Source organism: Balaenoptera borealis, assembly GCF_965194805.1.
Source record: "Balaenoptera borealis genome assembly, chromosome: 7".
Classification (NCBI taxonomy): Eukaryota; Metazoa; Chordata; class Mammalia; order Artiodactyla; family Balaenopteridae; genus Balaenoptera; species Balaenoptera borealis.
The window spans coordinates 125,617,291-125,640,280 of NC_138864.1; the positions used below are offsets into that span (position 1 = coordinate 125,617,291).

General features: G+C 39.4%; 1 protein-coding gene across 4 annotated transcripts in view; it reads right to left on the reverse strand.

The window, feature by feature from the left end:
- Positions 1-2,252: 2,252 nt before the first annotated feature.
- Positions 2,253-22,990, reverse strand: part of XRCC2 (X-ray repair cross complementing 2) — an 87,258-nt gene continuing 66,520 nt past the window's right edge. For all 4 annotated transcript variants that reach the window (XM_082399009.1, XM_082399010.1, XM_082399011.1 and 1 more), the window contains 2 exons: positions 11,338-11,419; positions 2,253-3,262 (listed from right to left, as the gene is read on the reverse strand). In XM_082399009.1, coding sequence (XP_082255135.1) covers positions 2,541-3,262; positions 11,338-11,419 — 804 coding nt within the window. In that variant the 3' untranslated portion in view covers positions 2,253-2,540. The remainder of the gene's footprint in view (positions 3,263-11,337; positions 11,420-22,990) is intronic.

The window sequence follows — 22,990 nt, forward strand, 5'->3', positions numbered from 1 at the left end:
TTCATATGCATTTTTTAAAAAACTAGATTCTCACAGTGGTCTCCCTGAGAAGTTCACCTATAAGAAATGTATTTTACGATCCCCCCCTTTTTAAACAAGTAAATGGGATAACTATCCTAAGATCTGTAATCCTCACTCCTGTTATTCTTCTGGTTCTATCCAGCATCCCCGTTATCTGCCATCTGTGGCTCAGGATGTGCCGCTTCTATCTCTTTAAGGTTGATTCTTTTTACAAGTATTAATTTTTCTACAGTGTTCAAGAAATCCCATTGGTATAACTTTTAGTTTAAAAGACTTTTTTATTAGCCAGGATTAATTCCTTCCAACATGTTAGATAACAAATCTTTTTAAGATAACTAAGTCTTTGGTCTGACACATTAATATATAATTGATAATTTAAGTTAATATAAAAGTTCATTATTTTTTAATCATGTTCCTGAAGAATAAGTTATAAATCTGTGAATAACAGCCCATTAAATTAGCACTTCATTTATACAGAGGAGAAATGGAAACTCCTATCATAGCCAAGGCCAGAATTCTGCTAAGAGTCGCTAAGTTTTTCATAAACACATGTAACACACACCCAGAGCTTGATAGGGAAGGTAACAGAATTTTCACATCTCAACAGCTAAAAGGAGAAGTCCTCTTAGGTACAGCAAGAGATTGTCACCCTTACTGATCACACACTCGTATGGGGGGGAAAATAAGCATATTCCCTCAACATACAAATATTTATAAATTACTTATGTGTAACATGTATTGCATGTAATAAGATACAGAAAAATATAAGCTGAAAAAGGATGAACTATGGATAAAATATGTAAATATTTAAAAGTATATTAATGGCAAGATAACATTTATTGATGGCACACAGGTAAGTGGGTATGAATGACAGTAATGTGATCCAATGTAATTTAACTTGACGGCCAATTAGAATGCCATCATTTTAAATTCCATAATGTGGCTAAAGAGCAAATACTGAGCCTAGAGGGGCTGTTAGTCTGACACCTGCCGACAGTTTGGTTCCCCCTCAACCCACAACAAAAGTAGTTCCTAGACAAGGATTTGCTCATTAGGGACACAATCCCAGGAGCCCCCATGAGAGTGGGGAAGTGAGAGGGAAGGATGGGAGGCAATAAACAGTGAGTTAATGAATAGATTATTGCTGTAAGTGACTGGGCATCAGTCCTACCAGGGCCACCCTGAGACACACGTCGTTGTCCTCACTGAGGGGTGAGGAAGCAGGTGCGTTAATCTACCAAACCCTGGCCCTCCCTGCTTAAGGGCTGCCAGGTTTGGGCCCCATGCAGCCCAGCAGGCTCTGGCGTCCAGAGACACCTTCAGAAGTCTTTGGTTTTTGGGAACTGCAGGTAAGCTACAGGAGCTCCAGGTATGGACAGCACATGCTACATCTGCTATGCCTGCATTATGAAGAGGATCCTTTAAGCCCTTATAAAGAATCTTCGTTAGATAAGTGAACGTACAGTTAATTTTAACTAAATAGGTTACATATAAATGAACATACCTGTGAGAACACCACTGTCAATTCTATCCACTTTTCCCACAGGATACCTCAAATATACAGGTGACATAAGGCAATCTGATATATAGGTTGAGTGAGTGCCAGGGTCAGTCTGAATTATCAAATATTGATATAATTTAATCTTTTCTTAGATTAAAATATATAAATCAAAGTTCTAAAATTTTCTTCCTCTTCCACAACACACTACCTTGTGTGCCCCTGGAGGTGCACGCTCCCCTTTCTGGTCATTACTGGGCCAAGGTACATAGAGCCTTGCCCAGCTCTCAGCTGGAAACATTTCAATTCATTTCAGAGTGTGTCTGAAGTATTCTAAATGGGTAAGAAAACGCAAGTAACATACAGTTACTATATAGTTTTAGCATTTATCTATCGCTTAACAAGAAAGATGAAAATTTCAATATTCACAGAACTCCTTGAATGGGTATCTTCTTTCCCTGTGTTTTAAAATTTATACAGAAACTCAACCATAATGCAGCTCCATCTTCGAATTCAGTAAAACAGATCAAAATGCTCTGACTTTCCATAGTCTTTGGTGTGAAAGGCAGATTGGGTAGGCTCCTTGTTTTCATCCTCTTTACAGAAATAACAGCTCTACAGAAACATTTTCCAAATTTACGGCTTCTTAAAGGAGTTACATATGAAAAATCAGAAATGCATTTCAACTTTCCTAAACAAGTATTTAACTGAATTCCAGAAATGTGACACAAAGTTAGAAAATTCCACTTTATTTGGACTGAAATGTATATCTTATTTATTTGGTTTTAAAACAACTTAATATAGCTTAATTGTTATTATCACTTTGAATAATCTTCAACAACCTAGGGAAGAAGAGTCTAAGGTTCTACTGCACTAGTTTAAGAAATCCATTCTGTATAGAAACACGGTTATGTTAAATTCCCTTAGAGTTTAAGAACTTTAGAATCAAATCATTTTAGCCTATTAAAGACGTTTTAAAACTTGCATGATATCCTACAAAAAGACTATTTTACGTTACATATCAACAAAACTCAACACCACTTTCTCCAATAATAAAAAAATGTTTTTTTAAGTTGTTACTTTTTAAATGACGTGAAACTAAAGAAAACTGGTTGCTGGTTTTGGAATCATCTTGTTTGGAGAAGAATATTCTATGCTTTACCACTTGTTGCCACGCCTTACAGAGATAGGGTCTATAGTCTACATCCACATCACTCTGGCGATTAAAGGCACAAGAAGGCCCTTTTGCTGAGTTTGAGGTTTTCTGCATTATACTTTGTGTTGTTGCAAAAAGAGCCAATCGATACTCATTCACCAGCTTCTCTAAGAGTTGGGAACATTTCTTCAGAGTGGACTCCTGTAAGTTAACACTTTCTCCTCCATTGACACGGTCTATCCAATAAAAAGCTGACAGGCTATCCAAAATCAACAGGCAGAGAGAGGGGTGACTACAGAACATAGTTTCTAGTGAGTACAGTGTGAGAAGTAACTGGGTGCTGCTACTGCAGTACACCAGAAAAAATCTCCCAAGGCAGTGTTTTATGGCTTCTTCAGAGCTTTCGGAGAGTCTGTGCTCAAGAACCGTGACGAGCCGAAGTATATCGAAGTGGTAATCTGTGTCAATAAACAAGACTTCCCCTCCCAGTCCGCCTTCCGATTTCGGAAGTATACATCGTGCTGTTAAATGATAAAGCATTTCTGTTTTTCCTGTTCCTTCTGGACCATGAAATTCAAGAATTTCACCTGTGTAAAATTTAAAAATGTCCGTCAAAATGCAGCAGCACAATAATGATAGCCTACAAGATGAAAAGTGTGCAAAAATGTTTAAAAAGACATTTACTGAAATTTTTTCCTTTTGAAAGAAAATCTAAATCCATTTGCCAGAACAGATTTGTATAAGCAAATACAAATAAATAAGGAAATAAAAAGTAAATCACTAAATTTCACCTCTGAGAAAGGTGTTGGCTATTAATTAGCACAAAGAAAATTTGAAAAACAAAATGACATGGTTGAAATGGGCCTAAGGGAATCTCCTGGGGAGGGGTCCACATAACACTCACACTTAAATTGGTGATATTATAGCACTAAGAATAAAGTGCCACAGATCTAGGGTCTTTTAAAAAGCTACTGACTACTGGTACACACCATTTCTGGTAGTTAATTATCCCATGTCCAGTTTCTCATTTTTCCTTAAGTATAAAACCCCAATTTTCGGGAAAAGCAATGTGCCCAGCTTAAAAACGATTCTTCTCAGTCTTCCTTGCAAAGAGAGGCCAGCAGGTAGCACCGCTGTAGCCAATGAGACGCAGGTGGATGTCTGTTGGGGTTTCCAAGTTGTGCTGTCCTCACACAGGCGCCACTTCTGTCTGCTCTGCCGCTCCCTCCTCTGAGGTGACAGCGAGGATGACAGGTGTACACTGAGGAGGGCAGACCCTAAAGAGGGTGGGGCAGGAAGACAGGAGGCACCCAGGACGTGGATGACAATACGGAACCTCGCACACCAGCCTGCCTCCATACCTGTGCGAGAAAAAAAAGCCACTAGGCTGGACTTCCGCTACGTGCAAGTGAAACAGTCCCTAACCAGGGCTTCTCAAAATTGCTGGCATTATGGATGGAACAGTTCTCAATGGTGCAGTTTCACACATACAAGGCAGTAAGGACCCACAGCTTTCAGGCCCTAAGTGCCAACTGCATCCCTCAGGTGAAAACACCCCTGCACGTTTCCAAACTGCCTTCAGTTACCCTTTGCTATATGAATATCGCTTGATACTGTCTTGCTGAAATGACATCTGCACTGTGAATTATTTTCCTAGCATTATAAATCAAAGTCAACTACTCTAAACTTTGAAGACCCCAAATCTCTTTCTATATAGTTTCCAATAACTCTCTTTCATTGAGGACAGCACAGATAAAATAAAACACCTGGGAAAACTGTCCAGCCTCCAGAGCTTTTCAAAATCCACTCTAAACAGTGGCCTTCCAATTCTTGTTTGCTTGCCATTTAATTTTTTTTTAAGATTTATTTATTATTTATTTATTTATTTTAGGTTGCATGGGGTCTTAGTTGTGGCATGCGGGCTCTTCGTTGTGGCGCACAGGCTTTTCTCTAGTTGTGGTGTGTGGGTTTTCTCTTCTCTAGTTGTGGTGCACAGGCTCCAGGGCATGTGGGCTCTGTAGTTGTGGCACGTGGGCTTAGTTGCCCCGCAGCATGTGGGATCTTAGTTCCCCGACCAGGGATCAAACCCGTGTCCCCTGCATTGGAAGGCAGATTCTTTACCACTGGACCACCAGGGAAGTCCCTGTTTGCCACTTAATTTACGGCTGAACTACATAATTGGAAACACTATGTTAAAAATGCAGATTCTTAGGCCCTAAACAAACTACAAGTCCATCTGAGAATCCAGTTACTTTATTTTCTGTTATTACTAACAAACCATTGTATGTCGGAACATTCACAAATAATGTGTAAGAAACCTAGCAATCTGTCACCATACCATATTTAAGGTAGTATAAAACTTTAGCGAATTTCCACTATAATCTTATATACAATTTGCAATTCAAAATTTTAATTAAAAAGACTCCCCCAAACCCCTGCCCCCAAGATTCCAGCCTCAAGGAGTAAAGCTATTTTCATATTAACAATTGTTCATGGATGCTCTTATTAAAAGTTAACACAGTGACTAAAACTATATTCAATCCAGATGTTCCAGTTACTCTCTCCTACTATATAACTGATGAGCTAAGTGGGAATTCTCCCCACCCACAAATAAAAATCTTTTACCGCCCTATATTATAGAAAAAGAATAAGCTACATGCACTAGATGAAGAAACATTAACACTGAACCAATATTAATGATAGGAAGGAAAGCTGAAAACACAGCTTAGCAAGATTAATCTGAAAGTGGTTTGGAGGACACAGAGGACCACGCAGAAACACAATGCGGAGACCGACAAGCAGACCACACACAAGCACCCTCTCTCCTTTCCCCAGGAAAGGCAGCCTGAGAGGCTGAGAAGCAGTAACCAACCTTTTTATAGCGCTTTCCAAATGAAAAGGGACGGCTGCGTATCTCGTTGGATCCTAGTAACAACACTCTGAGGTGGGAAGAGCAAACTTTATCATCTTCTGTCATCACATTTAACATGCTATATCATTTTTGATGATTTGCTTGACTGATTATATTTCTTGTTCACTACTTTAAGGTGGGGACTTGAATACTCTATCCCCAGCACAAAGTACGGTATCTTTTGAATGCATTTCATCAGATTACTTTCTTCTTAAGAATTTCTTAGAAGAAATCTAAAGAAGGAAAACGTAAGTTCTCATTTGGTGAAGAAAGTCAGTTTTGGAACACGGCATTTTGAAAGGGAGCAGGTGTGGTAGGGAGTTACAGGTGGGGATGTGGCTTTGGTTAGCAGAGTCGGCAGGTGTGAAGGCCAGCTGCCCCTGGGCCCGAGTGTGCTGACACTTCATTTCTATCAAGTCTTCAGCCTCCTTCACTTAGAAGGTAAGGGTTAAACCTAAGGCAGTGATTTAAAAGTTCTCAGAGATAGGCTTGGAAGTGCTGTGTAAAAAAAAAAAACATAAGCAGAGCAGAGATTTTTAATTCACATAATCATGTAAATATCCTAACAAGAATTTAGCTTTCAAAAAAACAGAATTTAGCTTTCAAAATGGTATGTTAAGATGTATCTCTAGGTGTCACAAATAAATATATCCTACAGCCACTAGGATTTAAGATTCACGACAGTAATAAGAGGCTGGATATAGCAATCTAGGAATAAGTTACACAGAAATAGAGAACAGAAAACTCTTTGGGGGTTGGGAGTGAACCTAAAACTAAGATAGAGGGCCAAAACTCAATTCTTGGGATAGATCCACAGTTAGAGAAGTCAGCATAAAGACAGATAAAACAGAAATTTAATAGAAATAGTACTAAATAATACTAAATGCAGCAGAAAAGTTCTAAAACTTAAAAAATGGCAGGGGAGAGGTAGGAAACAGATCACTGAACTGGTCCTGGATAGTAACCTTACAGCAGTAAATGTGTAGCCTGCAAAAGCACATTTAATGTAAACATTATTTTATGAACCAAACTTTAAAAACTGAGATACTCAGAAGATAGGCTGAGGGACTTCCCTGGTGGTCCAGTGGTTAAGAATCCGCCTTCCAATGCAGGGGACGTGGGTTCGATCCCTGGTTGGGGAACTAAGATCCCACATGCCGCGGGGCAACTAAGCCCATGCCCTCTGGAGCCTGTGCGCTGTAACTACTGAGCCCATGTGCCACTAGAGAGAAGCCTGCGTGCCAAAACGAAGAGCCTGCACACTGCAATGAAAGTTCCCACGTGCTGAAACTAAGACCCAACGCAGCCAAAAACGAATAAATAAATAAATATTTTTTTAAAAGTCTATTATTAAAAAAAAAAGAAGACAATGTGCTAAAAAGGCACCACAGGGAGCAGTTACTGCCTCTAGAGTAAGAGCAAGGAGAGAAATCAGAGTGGAGGAAGGTAGGGACACATCAGGGACTAGAAAAGAACACAACGGTTTAGGCTCATTTAAAAAGCAAAAAATTCAGTAGCAGTTTCACGAGGCTGGAGAGTCAAATGAAGATAAATTAAGATAAATGTAACATATTCTGAAGTAAAAGAGGAGGGACTCCACAGAGAGCTAGAAATACATGGTATTGGTCAGAGGGTAACTGTGAGATATCTCTGGATATTTTCTGGAATTCTCAGAACAGGGGAAAAAATGAACACTTTGCCAAGTATCTTCTTGGAGAGAGGGGTGGTGCTCGTGAACATTTTTCATCATAACTCAAAAGAGTAAGGCTTTCTTACATGGTTTAACAAGGCTTTCTGAATCCATGTGCTAACTAAGCACTAGCTGGTGTGGTGTAAATATGGACTCCTTAGAGCCTTGGTTCAGCACAAGTTAAACTGAGGCAAAGTTTAAGGCTGGCTAAGAGATTGTTAGGTAGATAGAAACCCTCCTGTCCTTTCACAGAATAATAGCAAAGTGGGGGGAAAGGTCATTTATAACAACTGGGTAAGTAAAATCTGCAAACTTGGAAATTACACATGAATACTATCATTAACTTTTTGTACTAGAGTCCCTGCAAATATGTTTAATGATGAACTGAAATCAATTTCATTGATTTTTATAAACATTTACTATCTAATCATAAGATCAAAAATAATATTCAGGGACCTCCCTGGTGGCGCAGTGGTTAAGAATCCGCCTGCCAATGCAGGGGACACGGGTTTGATCCCTGGTCCCAGAAGACCCCACATGCCGCAGAGCAACTAAGCCCATGAGCCACAACTACTGAGCCTGCGCTCTACAGCCTGCGAGCCACAACTACTGAGCCCTCGCGCCGCAACTACTGAAGCCCACGCACTTAGAGCCTGTGCTCCGCAACAAGAGAAGCCACTGCAATAAGAAGCCCGTGCACTGCTACGAAGAGTAGATTCCACTCACCGCAACTAGAGAAAGCCCACTCACAGCAATGAAGTCCCAATGCAGCCAAAAAAGTAATAATAATAATAATATTCAAACATTATGTTCTGTAGAGGAGACACAGTCCTTTTAACTGCATCTGAATCACTATCTCGTAAGTTTCTGCAAGCTGTTAAAAAAATCTCACCCTAGTCCAGGCAAAGTACTGCATATTACAACTGGTAGTTAAAGGAAACAGCCCCCCCCCCCCAAAAAAAATCACCTCTACAGTTTGACATTAGACAAATTAAACTAAATCAGAAAATCTGGATGGTTTGGCCTTGATAGTTACTCTCACAAATAGAATGCATAAGGGGTTTGGGTAACAGATTGTCGGAGTGAGTTTATGAATCTAAAGAGCCTTCAAAATAAGTAAAAGAAAGAAAAGCCAAAAAATACATCATCTAGGTACCAACCTACTAATTGTATAACAAATATGTTGAATTTGCAGAGTATAATCATTATAGTACTGAAGTGGTAATGAGTCTGTATATGGTACTGAATAAGTACTATCCAAAAAAAGTATTAAAAATATGTTTTACAACAGCATTAGAGACCCCTGTAACACCTAAATTGCTTACTGCTTCAACTTGAGCTTCCCTATAACAGTTTTTGATAAACTGCTGTGGTTGATAAATAACTCTTATAATCCCAGTCTTATGTATGCTGTTGCTCCAATGAATATTCATCTAACCAGTTCTTTTTTTCCATCTAACCAGTTTTATAGCTCTAAGAGCTATGATAGTTTTAAGTAAACTTTTTTGTTAGTGACTGAACATAATGGTGTTTTTAAAGTTTCTATAAATGTAATATTCAAATGTATAAGCTGTGCTTCAAACCTATTTTTTTTTTGTTTTCATTTTATTTATTTTTGGCTGCACTGGGTCTTCATTGCGGTGCACAGGCTTCTCATTGCGGTGGCTTCTCTTTGTTGGGGAGCACAGGCTTTAGGCACGCGGGCTTCAGTAGTTGTGGCTCTCGGGCTCTAGAGCACAGGCTCAGTGGTTGTGGCACACAGGCTTAGTTGCTCCATGGCATGTGGGATCTTCCTGGACAAGGGCTGGAACCCGTGTCCCCTGCATTGGCAGGCGGATTCTTAACCACTGGGCCACCAAGGAAGTCCTCGAACCTATGTTTTAATGTCAGTTTCGCAAGGTTCAACTTAATAATATCCTTTCTGATAGAATAAAAACAGTTCAATCTTTTGTCTAACATGTTTGATCAAAATTTGTCATTTATTATTGATAGTTTAGAATTTTTTTTTAACTAACAGATATGCTCTATAGGAAATACTAAAAGGAGTCCTTCAGGCTGCATGAAAGGACAGCAGTAGACAGTAACAAATCCAAATGAGTTAATAAAGAACATAGGACTACATAGGTAAATATAAAAGACAATATAAGTGTTTTATATTTTTAATTATTTTTTCATCTGATTTAAGAAACAACTGCATTAAGTAATTTTAATGATTTTAACTAAGCAAAATTTTTAAGTGTGTTTAAGGGCATACCGTGTATAAATATGTAATTTAAAACAGCACAGAGGAAGGGGACAGGAATGGAGCTATACGGTAGCAAAGTTTTTTTATAAAATATCAAAATTAAGATGGTATTTAATCCAAACCAGATTGTTATAAATTAAGATGGTAATTGTAATCCTCAGGGCAATCACGAGGTAAATAACTCAAAGAAAAAAAAAAGTAAAAATAATGACAAGGAATTAAAATGCTACACTAGAAAATATCTATTTAACACAAAAGCAGACAGTAAAGGATGAACAGAGAAACAAAAAAGACGTAAGACACATATAAAACAGATAGCAAAATGGCAGTCAAAAACCCTATCTTAACTAATAATAGTAATAAATGGATTAAACTGTCCAAACAAAAGGCAGATTGACAAAATGGAATAAAAAAACATGATCCAACTATAGGTTGTTTACAATGGGCACACTTTACATCTCATGGCACAAGGCTGATAGTAACCAAACAGTAACCAAAAGAGAGCTGAAGTGGCTAGCCTACTATCAGACAAAATATACTTTAAGACAAAAATTGTTATTTGAGACAAAGAAGGACATTTTGTTTTTTTATTGTGGTAAAAGATGCTTAATATCATTAGCCATCAGCGAAATGTAAATCAAAACCACAATGAGGTATCACTTCATACTCACTAGGAAGGCTATAATCAAAAAGACAGACAGTAACATGTTTGCAGGAAGTGGGGAAATTGGAACCACTATACACTTCACTGATAGTGGCAAGTAAAATGTGTAAATTCCCAAGCAGCTACTTTGGAAAACAGTCTGGCAATTTTGCCAAAGGTCAAACACAGAGTTACCATACAACCTAGCAGTCCCTTTCAGAGGTATTATCCAAGGAAACTGAAAACATTTCTCCACAGAAAAACTCGTACACAAAATGATCATAGCAGCATTAGTCGTAACAACCAAAAAGTAGAAAAAACCCAAATGTCCACACTAACTGATGAATGGGTACAACAGAATATTATTATTCAATAAAAAGGAATGAACTACTGATGCATGCTACAATATGATAAATCTTGAAAATATTAAGCAAAGTGGAAAAAGTCAGTGACAAAACACCACATACTGTATGATTCCAATTACATGAAATGTCCAGAAAAGGCAAATCTACAGAGGCAGAAAGTAGATTGGTGGTTGCCTAGAGCTAAGGGATGTGAAAGGAAATGGGGAGTGACTAGTAATAGGCAACGGTTTCTTTTTGGGGTGAAGAAAATGTTCTAGAATTGATTGTGTCGACAGATGCCTAAGTGTGCAAATTGTACACTTAAATGGGTGAACTGTATTTCTTTAAGGCTGTTATATTAACAAAGAAGAAAACCACCTAAGCACACTACCTTTTTTCTAGTTCTCCCTCGTGTAGAGGGGCCAGTAAAACAAGTGGGTATTATTCTCCCTATCGCAGAAATATTAACAGAGCTACCAACTACCGAAGGACTTTCCTGGGATTCTCAAACTTGTAAAGAATAAAAATAAATAACAAAACTCCCATTAAATATTGTGCTGCGATAAAAGAGGTTTTCATACTGAAGACTTAACTGCAAATAAACCAAACCTCATCTCATCTGACACAGATAATGAAGGCTTAAAAGTGTCTCATCAAAAAAAAAAAAAAAAGTCTCATCATCATCTTTCTCAGTTTTTAATTTCACAGTTTAACCTATATAGGCTGTTGCTAGAAGTGTGTTGTATGTATATGAATATATGTGGGGAAAAACTTGTTTTATAAAACTTAATTTATGACACTGTATTTTGGCTTGAGATTGTGTTTTTACCATGCACAGGTGAATCTTCATCAGCAAACAGATGTGGTTCTATTTCTTTCAAGGAACTTCTACCTTCCAGTCGGGCAAGGAGCTTGAGAAAGGGAAAAAAAAGAGAAGGAAAACTCATTGTTTAAAAATATAAAATCCTAGAAATCGACATTTATTCAATTTTCCGAAAGTCTGTAAGAGACTTTTCATCATTTTGAGGATCTGAAGGAAATTATGAAATAGAAAATATAGTTTAGGAGAAAAGTTGTATTCATTTATTCAGAAAACACTTTATTTTTTGTTAACGTACCAAATACTGTTGGTATAAAATGAGCCCTCAAAGAAGCTGATAGGGTCTTTGGGACACAGGACCAAACTGCTAACTGCAAAGTATTTACCTTCCTTCCTCATTATAATTACCTTTCTCACTCTGCCCACCACACTTGTTATCAGGTATCAGCTTTTAATCTGTCTGCCCATTACATCGCCAGCTCCTTATCTAGGGGAGGGGAGGGGAGGGGACAATGGAGAAAGGTGGAGAAAAACTTCCCTGAGAAGCTCCCACGTGAATTCGTGAATTCGTGAACAGGGCACAAGCAGGCATACCTGGCTGATGGGACAACATCAGCCAAGGTGCAAAGGTTATAACAGCACAGTGTGTGGGTAAACTATAAGCAGATTTGAATTGCTAGAGCTTGTGGCACAAAACTGGCAGGAGATAATGAAAAGTCCTAAAAGAACCGAAGTCAGATCACAAAGGGTCTTGGATGTCACCTTTAGGAGTTTGCTCTTTGGCTTGTAGATAAGAGCAAGGGGTTTTAAGAAGCAATCTAGAACAGTTAAGAGTAGACAGCTAGGTCTTTGGGCCTGAGGTTTCTCATCAGTAAAGTGAGCAAAACAAACAGTATTTCCCTCACAAGACTGTTGAGGATTCAATGTGTTCCAAGAGTGCCTGGCACAGAGTAAGCATAAGCTATTATTATCTGCATTTCAAACAGATCATCTTGGTGGCTACGAGGGGATAGATTTGAGAGCAAAGCCAGATGTGGAGAAAAGGCTCAAGTCTGTCACACTAATGTGGAGAAGTGCCTGTACCAAGACAGAAGGAGCTAGAACTACAGGCAGCAAAATTCCAAGACAGACTGAAATGTCAACGTGGGAAATAAAATCAAAGTTGATTCTCAAGGTTCTAAGGAAACAGTACAGATTTGACAACCCTTCTAAACAACAAAAACGCGTACCACAAACGAAGAAAAGCAGTCATCCTTTGTGGGGTTTTTTTTTTTTTTTAAAACAGAAGCAAAAGTTTTGGAAAGATTTCCTGCAGTGATGAAAAGGTTCTATACATTAATTTGGCAAATATTTATTGAATGTCTATTATGTACAAAGCACTATGGCAGGTAAAATGGAGACTACAGAAATGAAGATAATTAAGCTACCCTCAAAGAACCTGCAGTTAGGTCCTCTAGGAGATGAGATTTTATCACAAAACAAGCTAAAGACTGCTAACTACACTCAAGAGTGCTTTGAGCTAGAGCAGAGCTTCTGAGAGTGTACCTGTGGTCAATTATGTTCATAAATATTAAGACATTATTTGTCTTTCTCACTATGCTGACACGTGCACTGATGGTGCAGCAGCAAAGGTAGGTAAAACTGCTGGCACCCAGCACAATCAAGGCAGTGGCATCAAACCATATTAGTACACATGGTATTCTTCACCACTCGCAGAAAAACAAACAAGCAAGCAAAACTATCTTTGCATAAGAATGTTTTTGATGTGGCAGTAAAAACTATTAACTCTATATTAAATCATAACCTTTGAGTACTGTTGAAAATATTCCCTGTGATGACGTGGGAAACATATTAGTAGGAAAGAATTTAACCTTGACCAAAGAGAGGTCTGGCCTTTGTCCTTGGCTCCTGGGAGATAATCTCTAAATCTCTTGGAAAATCCTGCTGATAAAAGTGTCTTTGTTTACCTGGGGGCCCTGAGCCACACCAGGTAGTCTCACAACGTGAGCGAAGGTGAGGGCTTTGGGTCGGCTCAACCTCTGCATCAGTGGCTGGACACAGAGGCCAGCTGGTTGGGGGCTGACAATGTCTACCTGACAAAGCCCCATGAGCACTCTGGACACCAAAGGTCAGGGGCGCTTCCTTGGTTGGCATACTGTCCCCCACTGCTGCTGGGGAAAGCTAGCACCGTCCATACTCCACTAGGACAGGACAACTGGAAGCTCCATATTTGGGATTCTGGATTTTGTCCCATTATATCTCTTCCCCGGGCTGATTTTAATCTGTATCCTTTTGCTGTAGTAAACTATAACCATGACTAAGCTTTCAGCGTATTCTGTAAGTCCTTCCAGCAAATCACTGAACCTGAAGGTGGTCTTGGGGACCCCCAAACATGCAACTAGTGTCAGAATGAGTGAGGTCATGAGGACCTGGAACTCTGTAGTTGGTGTCTGAAGTGAAGGCAGTCTTGGGGACTCACCCCAACTTCACACACAGATAAAGAAAGCACTTTTGCTCCAAACTGAAATACAATGGTTTTTCTCTAGGAAAAGCACTTGTGTGATTACCTGAGCTGGATACTTTTTCATAGAACACCCTTTTATTTGAAAGAATGGCTGATAGACAAATTAGGATTACACAGACTTTGTTATTTGGCAGACATTTTACTGAAAACAAAGTCAGCTGGTCACTTTAAGGAAACTAACTGACAGTATTTGTTGCCAATGATAAAATTTGAATTTTGGAAAACTTTTATCCACTCCTGTGAGCTTGACAGCATCCCAATACTTAAAGCATTGGTGAAATCAGTAAATATTTTAAATTTCTCCATTTCACTGACAGATATAACCCACATAAACAACAACCCTTCTGGTTATGGATGTTCACTGGGAACTACTGTGGTGATCATTTTGTACTACATACAAATATTGAACCATTATGCTGTAATTCAGTCCTAAGGCCAAGAAGTATGAGAACCACTGGGTTAGAAGGTTGAGGGTCCAAAAGAAGAAGACAGAGAAACTTGCGTGGGCAAGATGGAACACATGAAATGACTATAAAATGTTTTAAAAAGCATGTATACAAATGACCAACGTCCTCATCAGAATGATTAACGTGAGAAGTTACTCCAACTGTTTACCCTTACTGTCATTGCTCAAGATATTTTAGAATCTTCCTCTGGAGAATTCCTTGTAAGACAGAATTCAGAAAAGGATTAGAATTTTATTGACATGATTCTTAGATAAAAATGGTATTACTCCTCTTATCAAACTGGCTGACTTTGCCGATTTGCATCTGACTTTCCACTATTACTAAAAAGTCAAATTCATTTTCAAAGGATGAAAACTACCTATCAATGAGAAATTTCAAAACAGTGTTTTACAATGCCAAAAGCAGAGTATACCAAATACAGAGGAAGTGAAAGTACCTCCCAGAACCTGGAAATAGATTAACTCTGACAAAAATAGATAATATTAACAATTTATAGAAGTCACTTGATGGGATGAGATATCTTCCAAACCTAAGCAGAAAATACCCTAAAAATTTGGCATTAACCTGACCATTATATAAACTAAAATGAACGATGTTGTCCAGATTTGAGGAATAAGCTGAAAGAAGCAAGGTATAATCAATCTAGAGTTTCAGAAGGGCAAAGAGTAAATTAAGCCAGGGTAAAGGGAACCAAAGTAAGTTCTGTTTGACATGATAGTTTAATCCTTTTAGGGAAGACTAACACATCAGGCAAACAAAGCTTGGTTGATGGTAGCTATTAAGATAATTCAACTATTTCTCTTGATTCTCTAAGCAACCTTTCTGAGCCCAAATTTCCTAACTGGGAAAGAATACACAGTGGACACAACAATTTTACTCTATCTGGCAGTTTCACTAATATTGTAAATTAATAGATTTGGCATTTGGTTTGTAAATCAGTATCTGCCAGGTTTTATTATCATAACAATAGCTATCTAATAATAGCTACTATTTGTACTTGCTGTGGTACATAATTTATATACATTATCTCTTTTAATTATCACATTAACTCTATTTGTTATCATTCTATTTTTCAGATGAGAAAACTAGTAGACGCCAGAGTTGGGATTTAACTGAGATCTCCGGCTCCCCAAGCCTGGAATTCTTCCCCTGTGCTACAGAGCCTCAGAATCAGTATCACTGAGTCTGAAAAAATCTGAGTACAGGGATGACACTTTTTGGACCTACTCAGCTGAATATCAAACCAATCTGAAGTCCTGTCTAGGCAATTATCTGGTCTCTCTCAACCATCTCTCTTAGCACTCCCTCTAACACCACAAGGAGCCCCAAATGTTTTCAACAGCAACATCAATACTGGAGCTAGTATACAGTCTGCAAAAGGGGTAATACTCAATTATACAGATATTCATTGGTAAAAATTTCAAGCAAGTCAAGTGTATTCCAGGAACTGAGTAAGGTGCATAGATACAACACCTTACTTACATAGATACAACAGACACAGTTCCTATCCTCAAAGAATTTAATGAGGGAGAGTCAAAGGTTTAAAAAGTACAACAAAGTATTGTAGGTGCTATAATATCAATAGAAATAACATGGGGCTCTGTGAAGGCATAAAAAAGGGACAGTCGATTCTAATCTGTGTGAGAGGCAACTTTACCTCTGAAAGAGAGATTTAGCATGCAGTTCTTTCAGGCACATACAAAATATTCATTGATAGAGCAATGTCCTTTCCCTGTTCTCTCAATTAAATGCTCTAAGGCCTAGACTATTGAATGAATGAAAATTCTACACATTCCTCAGGGCCAGCTCCTTCCACGAAGCTCTTCCTATACTTAGGAACACATTACCTACCAGTCTCCCTCATCTGGATCTAAGAGCTTGAAAGGAACTGGCTCACCACCAATTCCAAAATGCTTTACATTTGGCAGAAACTTAGTAGCTGCCTATTAAGTTGAAGGTAAACAGGTCACAGGTCGGTAGAATTAGGGGAGGATGGAGAATAAAAAGAGCCTCCAACTGCATAGATTTTCACATGTTTGGACAACCTATGCAAACTTCTACTAAACAAAAGTCCTTCAGTATTCTTACAGCTATCATCAAAGTTCTTAACACTCATTAACAAAAGTCTGTTTTATAGACAATCATATACCTTCAATGCCTGTTAAGTAGAATACATATCATACAGATGTTTTAAAACATCATTTGGTCATGGAAAAGCTTACACTAGAGCAGGAAGGAGAGCTTAAAGATCAAGTTAACCAGAAATGAATGACATTAAGGCAAACGTGTATGTAATTGTCATTTGGATAAAGGCTCATTTCCCCTGACCTTTTGTGATTAAATCTGTTTGCAGATGGACCCCAGCAGCAAGGTTTCAAACCAGTTAAGTATAAAAGTCTACCTAAAGGGGCTTCCTTGGTGGCGCAGTGGTTAAGAATCTTCCTGCCAATGCAGGCGACACGGGTTCGAGCCCTGGTCCAGGAAGATCCCACATGCCACGGAGCAACTAAGCCTGTGCACCACAACTACTGAGCCTGCGCTCTAAAGCCAGCAAGCCACGACTACTGAGCCCGCATGCCACAACTACTGAAGCCCACGCACCTAGAGCCCGCTCACTGCAACAAGAGAAGTCACTGCAATGAGAAGCCTGCGCACCGCAACGAAGAGTAGCCCCCGCTGGCCGCAACTAGAGAAAGCCCATGCGCAGCAACAAAGACCCAGTGCAGCCAAAAATAAATAAATAAATAAAATTAATTTATTTAAAAAAAAAAAAGTCTACCTAAAGAAGCTAACACTCTAAACCAAATATTCCCACCCCTGCCCTATAACAGGCCTAGATTTCCACTACAAACTGAATACAATTCTTAGTAGTTTTATTACATAGATACAGAGGAAATTCACTCCAGGCAAATATGTGTTAACTATAACATACAGAAAGTAAGAGAGGAGTTGGAATGTGTAAGATGGCAAGGGAAAGCAGCAGCTATGTTAACATGTATGTGATCAATGCAAAATTTGGCCCTTACCATGGTAGTCCCTTAAATTCACGGACTAATTCTTTGTCACTTGTGAAATTAGGCTCCTCTGCCACTTAGAAAATTCAATTGCCCTTCAGGGCAGAGTACTAGGCCTGGCTCTTAATAAAGCTTTCGTCTAAATTATATGGAAAAGACAATTGTTACTCGAATACTAAATCATAAAAATTCCATTGTTTCTAAGTATAGTCCCCAAAGAGCTGCTGCCTTTATAACTAATATTTTTTAAAAAGCAATCATCCTATAAGAAGGAAAAATAGATATATAAAAAGTCAAGCAAAAATTACTATACGTACCTAAGAAGCATTCATTTCTAGCAGAATTTATAAGGACTAAATTTTAAATTTATGACAGCCCACAAGTTAGTAATTTCATTAAATGTATAGTTAAGATTTCACTAGGAAGTTATATCAGACTATGCTTCAAAATGTCATTTAGACAGAAAAATCAACTATATGCAAGATCCCAGAAAGAGACAATAAAGCACAGAATCGAAACTGCAGAAGCTTAACACTGGAGGGACACTTACCCCTCCCCCACCTCCCTTGTATGTGAGGAACTCTACTGGAGAAACACCTCTGGTGTATGCTCCCATCCTCCTGTTCTCTCTTCCCCAGGGAAGAAGAGGTTTTTCTGATGGGTTATTTTGAGAGCAGGAACTAGACACACATTGATTGGCCCCATCCTGGGTCCTGACAGCTTGCCTGCAGGAAGTGCATATTCTGCTGTTTCTAGTGTAGGAGGAGGGGTGCTTAGAAATGAGCATTTGGCAACATGAAGTTCGATGGTAACCCTGACAAGAGCACTTTTGGTGGAATATGGAGACAGAAGCCAGATTACAGTGGGCTAAAGAGTGAATGAGAGAAAAGCAGACTCAGGCCAGAGTACAAGGGAGGAGGGCTCTACAGAGGAGGAAGGGAATGGGGCTGGTAGGGGCTGGTGTGTAGGGAGTTTTCTGGTTTGTTTTGTGTGTACTGCTTTATGTTAGGATACTGATGGAAATTATTGGTAGAAAGAAGACTGCAGATGCAGAAGACAGAAAAAGTGGCGATACCTGCAGGAGTGATGTCCTAGAGGGGGTGGAGTGGGGTGGATGGAATTCATATCACAAGTGGAGAAGCTGCCCTTTCTCAGAAGCAAAAATATTCTACTTTGCAGGAGGGAATTCAGAGAAAATCAGTACATGTACTTTTTATCAATACAGACTTGATGAAAAAGCAGGAATTGCTATATTACTACCCAATAAAGTAGACTTCAGAGCAAAGAAAATTACTAGAGACAAAGAGGGACACTACGTAATGATAAAAGCATCAATTCACTAGGAAGACATGTGATCCTAAATGTGTACATATCAGACACAGTCTCAAAATACATGAAGCAAAACTCATACAGCTGAAAGGAGAAACAGACAAACTCACAAGTATAGTTGGGACTTCAACACCCACTTCTCAGAAACCAAAAGACCTACTAGAAGATCTGAACAACACAACCAACAGGATCTAATTCATATACACAGAACATTTGACCCAACAATAGCTGAGTGTACATTTTTTTTTCAAGTGCCCATGGAACATTCATCAAGCTAGATCACACCCTGGGCCATAAAACAAACCTCAACAATCATAAAAGAACTGAAGTCATACAGAGTATGTTTGACTATAATGGAAACAAACTAGAAATCAGTAACAGACAACAGGAAAAAATAAGGGAGTTCCTGTGATTTTTTTTGTTTGTTTTCTCAATGACACATGAGGCAAGGTAGAAAGAAGGAAGAAAGGGAAGGCATGAAATTTATAATTAAACAATTACTGAGCACCTACTGTGGGCTAAATATTGTTCTAAACACTGAGACTTAAAGGGGTAATCCCAACAGAGAACAATCATGATCCTTCAATGGCAGGGGTGGGAAGTGGGAAGACAACATATAAACAATATAAGATGTCAGATGTGGTAAGGGTAAAGAAGAAAAAGAAACAGAAACAGAGTAAAGGAATAAAGATTAACAGTAGGAAGAACCTCCTTATACTGGATGGAAAAGCTTCTCCTCTAAGAAACATGAAGCAAGTGAGGCGGCAAACCGTGTCAATTTCTGAAGGAACTGCAAAGGCTCTGAGGCTGAAGCACACTTGGCACATTCAAGGAATAGCAAGGACAACAGTGTGTCTGAAGAAGAGTGAGGGAGAGTGGAAGATGAGATCAGAAAGGCAGGAGAAGAGATCCGAGGCGGGGCTGAAGGGCAAATCATACAATTTGCAAATCATGCATCAGTGGAGGAAACAGGATTCTGGATTTTACTATAAATGATACAGGAGCCTCTGGAAAACTTTGAACAGTAGAGTCTGCTTACATTTTGAATGGATCACCCTGGATACTGTGTGGAAAATATATTAGAATAAGTGTGAAAAGGGTGGAGCAGAGCTGAGTTAGAAGGTTACTGCAGTCAAGCAGGTGATGGTTACTAGGAATAGGAATGGCTGCAGTAAAAAGTAGTGAAACGTGGTCAAATCCATGATATATACTGAAGGCAGAGAAAACGGGATGCGCTAATGGATGTGGGCTGATATGGGAGGAAAAGAGGATTCAAGAATGACTTAGTTTTTGGCTTGAGCAACAGGTAGAACAAATTCACCATTTAACAAGATAGGGAAGGCCTGGGAGGAAGCAGGTTGGGGCTGGGTGTACATGTGTGGTGGTAAACCAAGACTTCAGTGTAGGGCATATTAAAACTTTTCTCATGTTTTCTCTGCGTCCAGGAGTCAATCATGATGAGAATGTTAAGTCTGGGATGCCTATGAGACATCCACGTGGGTATGTCAAGAAGATACTAGAACACATGTGTCTGGAATTCAGGCGTAAGGTTGGATTTGACGACAGGTGTTTTGTAGGGAGAAAGTGAATGAATTACTAGAAAAACACAAGTGGCCTGGGAGTCCACTTGAACCTGATGGTTACAAATTTAAAATGAAATCAGTCGGCCTGGTTGTGATTTTCTTTAGCAATATTCAGCTGAGTGGACAGACAGTGAAAGTAGACAGCTGGGTTTAACCGCGGTTAGCAAAGTAGGTTAGGATTTAAAGAGTCAAGGAAGTTGAAAGTACTCATAATGGAGGAACGGTAATGATGGAGCACTGATTCTATTCTGGGTAAGAAGGGAAGCAAAGAGAGACGGGGACAGATGTTGTTCTAAGTCTACCATGAGAGACCAAAATATTATTAAATGCTAAATATTTTCTTATTTAATATTTGCCTCTGGCAAAAAGGCCACCCTGAACCTTTTCTAAGAAAAGAAAACCAGGGAATTCTCTGGTGGTCCAGTGGTTAGGACTCTGCGCTTTCACTGCCGTGGGCGTGGACTCAATCCCTGGTCGGGGAACTAAGATCCCAGAAGCCGCACGGTGCAGGCAAAAAATAAATAAAAAAAAGAAAACCAGTCATTATTATTAATAAATAGTTATCAAGTGTTTACCGTGCAGAGAATACTGTGCTTAGTGAAAGGATACATAGAAATATAGGGACCCACCTCCTAGGAGTACAGCTGAAAGACAACTGAGAAATCGTCATCTACCGCCCTCCTTTTACAAAGGTAGAAGCCAAGGTTTAATAACTTATCCAAAATCACCCAGCTTGCTCCCGGCTGAACCAAGACTACAGCCATGGTCCAGGGTTCTCTATCTCAGCCCCCAGAATGATGACATTAGAAAACTTCTGGGAAAATGTGTAAAAATTCACCTTGAGAAATGATAATTGGGATGGAGAAGTTTCCTACTTTTCACTTCAGTACTACTGGAATTTTCTGTCATAAGCATGTACTACTTTAATATAAACTATTATAATAAAGAGAGGAAACAGTATGCTGTGCATGACAACCAAAACTGGACACTTTGAATCTATCCATTGATTACTTTTAAACTCAAGGCATTTTCAGCATTTTTGAGAAAATGTAAAGTACACCAGGGGTCCCCAACCCCCGGGCCTCAGACGGGTTTGGGCCTGCGGCCCGTTAGGAAGCGGCCACACAGCAGCAGGTGAGCGGCGGGGGAGTGAAGCTTCGTCTGCTTCTCCCCATCGCTCGCGTTCCCACCTGAACCAACCCCCCCCACCCCCATCCACGGAAAAACTGTCTTCCACGAAACCGGTCCTTGGTGCCAAAAAGGTTGCAGACCGCTTTAGGACACCACTATTTAACAAGTATGCGCAAATGAAGCCATCTGGTGGATGATACCAAAATATTGCCAAAATCTTTTCTAATACTCTCAGAGGAATGTAAAAGTAAAAAATGCCATTGTTACTGTGCAAAAGTAAGGTAAAGAACAGATTATTCTACTGTAAATTGCATTCCAATGTGTGTCTTCTTTAAATCAAGGGCTCCTTATATAAGTTTTCCACTCAGCTATCTGGCCTACCCTAAATTGCATCCCTAGAATCTGTTAAAGGAAAATATTCTTTGCGACTTTGTTTTCTTGGAAGACCCTGTATGAAATGTCTCTTCCCTACTACTCACAAGACGTGGGAAAGGTTAGCTATTTTATAAGGTGGTTATTCTTGTGAATTAAAAATTTAAAGTAGTTTATTTCAGGACTTCCCTGGTGGTCCAGTGGGTAAGACTCCACGCTCCCAATGCAGGGGGCCTGGGTTCGATTCCTGGTCAGGGAGCTAGATCCTGCATGCATACCACAACTGAGTCCACACGCCACAACTAAAGATCCCGCATGCCGCCACTAAGACCTGGTGCAGCCAAAACAAATATATAAAATAATAAATAAATATTTTTTTAAAATAAAAAAAATTAAGTAGTTTATTTCAGCTTCTTGGGATAATTTGTGACCTCAGATATCTTCCTCAACACAATGCCTCCAGGTAGGATCCATCTAGTAGACTGATGTACAAAGAAAGACAATAGAATCCAAACAAATTAAGCAATGGCCATACAGTGCCCAGCACTTAAGGGAAAAGAGGGTTGCTTAGTTGGTTTTGTTGACAAAAAGGAAAAAGAATAAAGCCGCACCAACTTCCCAGCTCACTAATCTTCTCCCCTCCACCCCACTGTACTCCAAAGTAATATGAGTGAGGTAATCTTGCTTAGGATCTCCAGACAGCCGTGGCAGGCAAACGATATGATGCTAAGCTCTTTGTTCAGTGCCTCGACTGCACTGGGCTCTCGTTTTCTGGATGTTAGGCTTGTTCTGATTGCAAAAGTCATCTGAGTTTAACCTGCGTTTCAAATTATCATTTCAATCAGTAAGGTTGTAACTGTAGCAGTTCTTACAGGGAGCAGCGCCTCTACTCGGAAGGAGCAAGGGTTGGCAAACTATGGCCGGCGGGCCAAATCCTGAAGTTTAAAAAATAAAAGGTTTACTGGAACACAGCCATGCTGATTTGTTTACACACCTCTGGCTGCCTTCACATTAGAACAGCAGAGCTAGTAGCTGTGACCGAGACCGAATGGCCCACAAAGCCTAAATACAGACTATCTACTCTGGTCCTTCACAGAAAGAGCCTGTTGATCGTTTAAGGGTATCGCTTCCCCTCCCTCCTCTGTATAAAAGATCCTCCCTAACCTGCCTCTGCCTATTTCTCAGGGCTTAACTTCCCAACAGTGTTTCCCCACTAGCTTTGTCCGTCTACAGAGAACTACT